The 8063-nt window shown below is 34.1% G+C and overlaps 1 protein-coding gene across 1 annotated transcript; it reads right to left on the bottom strand.

Moving 5' to 3' along the window:
- Positions 1–6880: 6880 nt before the first annotated feature.
- Positions 6881–8063, bottom strand: LOC104897758 (hypothetical protein). The gene has a single exon (XM_010684705.4). It carries the CDS (start codon positions 7816–7818, stop codon positions 6973–6975), a length of 846 nt encoding a protein of 281 aa, XP_010683007.1. The 5' UTR covers positions 7819–8063; the 3' UTR covers positions 6881–6972.

The following is an 8063-nucleotide window of genomic DNA, read 5'->3' as shown; positions in this document are numbered from 1 at the left end:
TGAAAAAAAGATAAAGTTGTTTTTCTAAAAAGGAGAGTTTTATCCCTTAAATTAAGGATTAAAAGATAAAGATATTTTTGAAGGATTTTCTTCCAATCCATGCACTATAAAAGGATTTTATAATTCACTTTTAAGTCTCATGTTTTCAGAGAGAAAAACCGGAAATATTAAGAGCTGAAAACAGTTTCCTAAGGCACAGAGCATAGCACTGTTCGAGTCAGTTTAAGTAACTATTCAACGATTGTAATTGTCCTCGAAATTGCTTGACTAAGAAGCACACAATTGAGGATCGTTTTCTTTCTGTAATTTCACCATTATAGAGAGTGTCAACACTTAGAGTTAAGTGTTGGGGGTCACTACTAGAGTTAGTAGTGAGGGAAATCTTATTGTATCAAGAGGTTGATATTTTAGGATTTAAAGAAATAAAAGAGTTTTTGTTTCTTGTGGACGTAGATCTCAGAGGTGAGATTGAATCACGTTATATCTTGAGTTTGAGTATTGATTTAATATAGTCTTAGGAGTCCCATTTGTGCAAAAGAATCTACAAAAGAATCTATATTTTGCCTCAGAGTGTTCTGAAAGAGGTTGTCAAGATTTGCAGGGTTTTTCTTTGGAGTGGGCAAGCATATAGCCATAAACCTACTGGAAATATAGCTTGAGAGAATTTTTGTGCTAGCAAACATCATGGAGGTCTTGGATTTAGGGATGTTGTTTTGTGGAACATTGCTAATATGGGTAAGTATGTTTGGGCTGTGGGCACTAAACATGACAATGTTTGGATTAAGTGGATAAGTTCAGTTTATCTACATAATAAGGAGTGGTGGAGCTATCAACCTCAGTCTAGTGCAAGCTGGTACTGGAGGAAAGTTAGCTCTACTAAAGAGTTTCTTAATCAGTATTATACTCAAGCTGAATTGTGCACTATGACTAAATATTCAGTAAAGCAGTTTATGAGAAAATTTATAAGATTTATAATTTATGTTTTATTGTAATAATAAATAAAAAGAGAGTTAGTTAAGGTAGTTAGTATATAAGCTTCCTTTCTCTCTCTCTATTTGTACTTTTGTAATATCATTTTCTGTTACAAAGGAATAACATCTCTTCTGCTTCTCTCTCTAAACCTCCATGATTGATCTTTAATATTGAGCTTCTTCATGGTATCAGAGCCAAATCTCTTTCACGAGATTTAGGTTGAAATTGTAAAATTACGATTGTGTTCATCTCATCACAATCTTTCTTCATTTCCTTAATTCTTTGATCTTAACAATTGTTTGCGATATTCTATATCTTGCGAATTTGTTGATCAATTGCAGATTATTCAATGGCTGATTCTGAAAATCCTAGAACTAAAGATACGAGTACGAGCAATGAAAATGGAGGTAATATTGATCCACTTTATGTGACTAATTCAGATAATCCTACTGCGTCTTTAGTTACTGCCATATTTTCTGGAAACAATTTCATGAGATGGAGTAGAAATGTAAGAAGAGCGTTAATCGCTAAAAATAAAGAAGGATTCATTAATGGAGAACTGAAAATACCAGATGAAAATGATAAAGATTTTCAAAAATGGAAGAGAGCTGATTACATGGTGATGAGTTGGATTTTGAGTTCTATGAGTTCTGATTTAGCAGATGAATTTGGATTTCTCACAAATTCTGCTGAATTATGGTCAGAATTGCAAGAAAGATTTGGTCAAAGTAATGGACCTTTGATATATCAATTGAAAAAGGAAATTGATAGTTTGAAACAGGAGAATATGAGTATTGTTGCATACTATGGTAAAATCAAGAAATTATGGGATGAGATGCAAAGTCTGAAGTTGTTACCTATTTGTAGTTGTGGTGCTTTAAGTGCTTGCACTTGTAATTTTCTCAAGAAATTGCAAGAATTGGAGAATGATGATAAGTTGATGCAATTTCTTCTTGGATTAAATAGTGGTTTTCAATCTACTATTTCTAATGTTCTTTCTATGGATCCTCTTCCTTCCATTAATCGTGCTTTTTCTATACTACAACAAATAGAAAAACAACAAGAAATAACTGGTGGAGTAGTTGAAATTGGAGCTGAAAGCAGTGCTATGGCAGCACAGAGAGTATATAGATCATCTAATACTCAAAGAATGTTTCCTAATTTTGTCAAGAAAGACTGGAAAAAGGAGAAAATAGACAAAATGTGTGATCATTGCAAGAGTAGAGGTCATACTGTTGATCAATGCTTTAAGTTGATAGGCTATCCTGAATGGTATAACACTATCAAAGCTGGCAAGAAGAATAGTGGTTCTAATGTTCACAAGATGGCTGCTAATGTTCATAATGGAGGTACAGATGACTCTCTGGAAAACAATCAACCTGGAATTGATTCTGATATGTTGGCAGTGATATGTCAACAAGTGATGCAAACAATGAAGAGCAAGCAAAGTACAGAAGGTGGTGGAATTAATTCAAGCTTTGCAAGCTTTGCAGGTATACAATCTTCTTTTGCTTGTTCTGTAAATAATGATTGTGATTCAGTCAATTGGATAATTGACTCTGGAGCTTGTGATCATATGATCTTTGATGAAAGATTATTGATTAATAAAATCACATTGCCTAAACCTATAAAAGTTGGATTACCTGATGGAAGTTATAGGTTAGTTAAGAAGATTGGAGAAGTAGTATTGAATGATAATGTGGTTTTACAGAATGTTTTATTAGTTGAAGGATTCAGACATAATCTTCTGTCTATTGGGAAACTTGTTGATAATTCTGATGTTACAGTGAAGTTTACCAAGTATGGTTACTGTTTTCAGGACCATACTAATAAGACTGTGATAGCTGAAGGACATAAATACAATGGTTTGTATTACTTCAGTGCAAAGTCTTTGAAGAATGCAAATAGTTCTAAGGTATTTTCTGCAAGTAATTCTTGTAATGTTGCTGCTACTGAACTGGATATTCAACATGAGGTATTATTTCCTAAGACAAGTACTAGTGTCAAGAATAAAGGGAATTATGGATTGAGTTTGGAGCTTATACATGCTAGGTTAGGACATGTATCTTTGTCCAAAATGAAGCATATAGCTGTTTGTAATTGCAAGAATTTGAAGGAATATAACTGTGGTGTGTGTTTTCATTCTAAACAACACAAATTACCATTTTATCCTAGTACAAGTAGAGCTAGTGCTTGCTTTGATCTTATTCACCTTGATTTATGGGGTCCATACAAGGTAATGGCTATGAATGGTGCTCATTATTTTCTCACCATATTAGATGACCACAGTAGAGTGGTATGGACTTATTTGCTTCAGAATAAGTTTCAAGTTGCTAAGACCATTTCTGATTTTCTTGCTTTAATTGAAACACAGTTTGACAAGAAGGTGAAGTCTATTAGGTCAGATAATGGTACTGAAATTATAAAGGAGCAATGCTTGACATTATTTGCTGAAAAAGGAATATTTCATCAAAAATCTGTTCCTTATGTTCCTCAACAAAATGGAAGAGTTGAGAGAAAACATAAGCATTTATTGGAGATGTCTAGAGCTTTTAGATTTCATGCAAAGTTGCCTAAAAAGTTCTGGGGTGATTGTCTGTTAGCTGCTACTCATGTGATCAACAAGTTGCCTATTAAGTTGTTACAATGGAAATCTCCATATGAAATCATGTTTAATAAAGTTCCTTCATATGATAATCTCAGGGTGTTTGGTTGTTTATGTTATGCTTATAACATGAAATTGAATAAAGATAAATTTGACAGTAGATCAAGAAAGTGTATTTTCTTGGGTTATCCCTATGGTCAGAAAGCATACAAGGTTTATGATTTACAAACACATACTTGTTTTGTTTCAAGAGATATTATATTCTTTGAAACAATTTTTCCTTATCCTATGATTAATAACCTTTCTCAAACTCTTAAAATTCCTCTTGTTAACTTTGGTCTTGATTCAGATTCCGAAATTCATATATCTTCTACACCAGATTCCACTTCTTCTTCTTCTTTCACACAAAATATTCCTCATAATGAAGTTTCTGAGAATTCTGTTCATCATTCTTCTCATCATTGTCATGATTCTTCTCCTATTATTGATCATGATATTTCTTCTGTCATTCCTGAAATTTCTTCTACTAATTTATCTCCTGATATTCATACTTCTTCTTCTCATCCTATCATACCTAGACAATCTACTAGGTGTATCAAACCTTCCATCAAACTTACAGATTTTGTTAATACCTACATACCTCACAAAACTCTAATACAATCTCCATCTCCCATTTCTAGTGAATCTGCTTCCTTCACAGTGAATTCACATCTTATAAATGAACCTAAACACTACAATCAAGCTAAACACAACCCAAATTGGATACAAGCCATGAATAAAGAATTGACAGCTTTGGAAGCTAATGGAACATGGGAACTTACTGCTTTACCTGAAGGAAAGAAGGCAATTGGCTCTAAATGGGTTTATAAAACAAAGCTAAACCCAGATGGTAGCATAGAGAGGCATAAAGCTCGCTTAGTGGCTGTTGGATATCAACAAATAGAGGGTCAGGATTTCACTCAAACCTTTGCTCCTGTGGCAAAGCTTGCTACTGTCAGAGTTCTTATAGCTATTGCTGTTGCTCAGAACTGGCCTATGTGCCAACTGGATGTAAATAACGCATTTTTGCATGGATTTTTGGATGAGGAAGTATATATGATACCTCCTGCTGGATATGATAAGGCTGAAAAAGGAGAAGTTTGTAAATTGAAGAAGTCAATATATGGGTTAAAACAAGCATCAAGACAATGGAATAAAGAGCTGTCTAAGTTCCTTAGAAGTTTGGGGTTTATTCAGTCTAAGCAAGACTATTCATTGTTCACAAGAAGCTTATCTGGTGACTTTGTAGCTGTGTTGGTATATGTGGATGATATGCTGGTTACAGGCACTAATATACAACAGATCAATGATGTAAAACAAGCTCTTGACAAAGCTTTTACAATCAAGGATCTAGGAGCTCTTAACTACTTCTTGGGAATCCAAGTTTCCAGAAACTCTAAAGGTGTTTTTTTATCTCAGAAGAAATACATTAGAGATATTATTGAAGATTGTGGCATGGCAAATTCTGATGTTTCTCCAGCACCTTTACCTACTGGTCTCAAACTCTCTACTGATATTGGTGATTTTTTGGATGAACCTGATGTGTATAGGAGATTAATTGGGAGATTATTGTACTTAGGATTGACTAGACCTGACTTGTCATATCCTGTACAACACTTGAGTCAGTTCTTACATCAGCCTCGCATACCACATCTTAGAGCTGCACTACATGTGGTTAAATACTTGCAAGGTACAATGGATTATGGGTTATTTTATCCTTCTCACAACAATTTACAAGTGACTGCATATAGTGATGCAGATTGGAGCTCTTGTTATTTCACTAGCAGATCACTGAATGCCTATGCTGTGTTTATTGGGGACAGTTTGGTATCATGGAAAACTAAAAAGCAACAAACAGTCAGTAAATCTTCAGCTGAAGCTGAATACAGAAGTATGTCTGCTACTGCAAGTGAGCTTGTCTGGATAAATGGTTTACTTGAAGATCTTAAAATTTCTGTTCAGTTGCCTATCACTATGTATTGTGATAACAAGTCTGCAGAACACCTTGCTCAGAACCCTAAATTCCATGAGAAAACGAAGCATATCAAAAGAGACATGCATTACATTCGAGAACAAGTTGAAGAAGGATTCATTTCTACTGAACATGTCAAAAGTGCTGATCAGTTGGTTGATCTTCTTACAAAATCTTTAGCATCCACTCATCATCATACTCTATGTTCCAAGCTTGGACTTGTCTCTCAAGTCAAGCTTGAAGGGGGGATATAAGATTTATAATTTATGTTTTATTGTAATAATAAATAAAAAGAGAGTTAGTTAAGGTAGTTAGTATATAAGCTTCCTTTCTCTCTCTCTATTTGTACTTTTGTAATATCATTTTCTGTTACAAAGGAATAACATCTCTTCTGTTTCTCTCTCTAAACCTCCATGATTGATCTTTAATATTGAGCTTCTTCAAAATTGCAGGAATAAAGTTGTACAACGGGATAGACTAGTCTGGAACAAACTTAATACTCCCAAACACAACTTCATTTGTTGGCTAGCAGTGCGGGCTAGATTGCAAACTTCGGCTAGATTGTCTCAGGTGGCATGGGCATTTGTCCTACTGCTACCTGTTTATTATGTGCCAATAGTATTGAACATCATGAACATCTATTTTCTACATGTTATTATAGTGATGCGTGTCGTGTGGAAGTGAAGAGATGGCTTAGCATCAATTCTACAGTTGTTACTCTAATGTAGATTGTCACCTAGAGCAAGAACAGAAGAATTTTCAAGTTTAAAAAACAAGTGATTTTAGCTAGTTTTGCCGCCCTAACTTACATGGTTTGGCATAGTAGGAATCAGAGCCTCTGGCATCATATATACTGTCCCTACTGTTTAGTTTACTCTTACACACTTGAAGTATGTTGTTAAAATGAGAATCATGTCTGTAATGGCAAAGAAAGTTAGGAGTTCAGACTTAGATTGGTTTTCTTATGTATTAATAACACTTTCCAAATATATATTTTATAAGTTTGACCTTCATACAATCAGAGACATTATTGGTCAAAGTTGTACCTCGGCAAATATGAAAAATCCAACGTTACATCTAAAATAAACGAAAGGGTATTATTTTATATTGTAATTGTTTTATCACCTTATAATAATATTGGCATTTTTACCATCTATGTACTATTGGGGGTAATAGGACTCATCAAATAAAACATTTGGGCCTTGGAGTAAAATAGAGAGATATATATACAGGCTATAGAAGAACATCTGAACAGAGGAATAGAAAGGAACAACAGATAAGGACACAAAAAGTATCATAATTTCTTCTCATTGAGAAATGTTGGAATGTACAAGTTTGAACTTCTATATATACAAGATACAGCTAGCAACTAAACCTGTACTAACTAAACAGAAATTATATTAATTAAAGAAGCTCTAGTCCTAGTTAATTGTTTACAAATGTTGTTTAAACCATCTTCAATCCCTCTCAAAGAAACCTCCAAAACCTGCAATCTTTTCTTAACAACATCATAATCGCATCTCTCGCCATCAAATGCATGTAACACAACATCAACATTACTCAACTCATTCCCTTTTTCACACAACTTCTCTTCACTAATCACAGACATTTTTGCAACTAACTTCGAAATCAAACCAAATTTACCCTTAGATGAGACTATTAAGAATGATAAAAATGACTCAAGAACTGAGATGTTAATAATACTTACACATCTCAAAACACTAATCACCTCAAATTCCTCACTAATCAACTCTCTTTTTTCTGACACTAAACTTCCTTCAATCTGTCTTAATTCCAAAACAAGCCCTTTTGCTATCTTTGTAATCTCCTTTCTTAGACAGAAGTACCTTGAGATCTCACCCCGAGCCTCGCTACTGTTCGAACATCGAAGCGATGCTCGAACAGCTTCCAACAGTCTTACCAGACATTGTTGCGAGGCATTGCAGATTTCTAAAAGTTTTAAGGATCCTTCAACTATTGGGTTGAAATGGTTTGCAGGTTTAGCATGAAGTGTTGGTTGTGCAAGAAGTGGCATTCTAAGCACATCATCAACACATTTGTACAATCGCGCTAAACCTGTTAATCCTACAACCATTGTTTCAGATACAGATGATGTTGAAGCTTCGGATTTTCGAAGCTTCATAAGTTCATCATCGATTTTTTGTAGTATTGGATTGGATTTTGGAGGGTAACTAGCTGATCTAACATGGTAATTATTTGAAGAAGCCATGTATATATGTAATATATTTTTTTTGTTATGAAAGTTGGAAATGTATAAGAGTAGAAATGGGTGTGTTTTTCTGTTTTGAGTTGAATGAAAAGGTCAGATGTTATATATATTTATAGAAGGTTAAGAAGACAGAAAAGAATGTGAGAAATTTGGGACATTACAGCTAAGAGAAGTTGGTTTAAGTGAAGTTAAACGAATAAGAAAGTGTGTGATGCTTTAAATTATTTTGTTGGCAAAATTGATAC

This window comes from Beta vulgaris, chromosome 6, assembly GCF_026745355.1.
Source record: "Beta vulgaris subsp. vulgaris cultivar EL10 chromosome 6, EL10.2, whole genome shotgun sequence".
NCBI classification, from domain to species: domain Eukaryota; kingdom Viridiplantae; phylum Streptophyta; class Magnoliopsida; order Caryophyllales; family Amaranthaceae; genus Beta; species Beta vulgaris.
The sequence above is the reverse complement of the archived record's forward strand: the minus strand, read 5'-3'. Positions and strand labels throughout refer to the sequence as shown.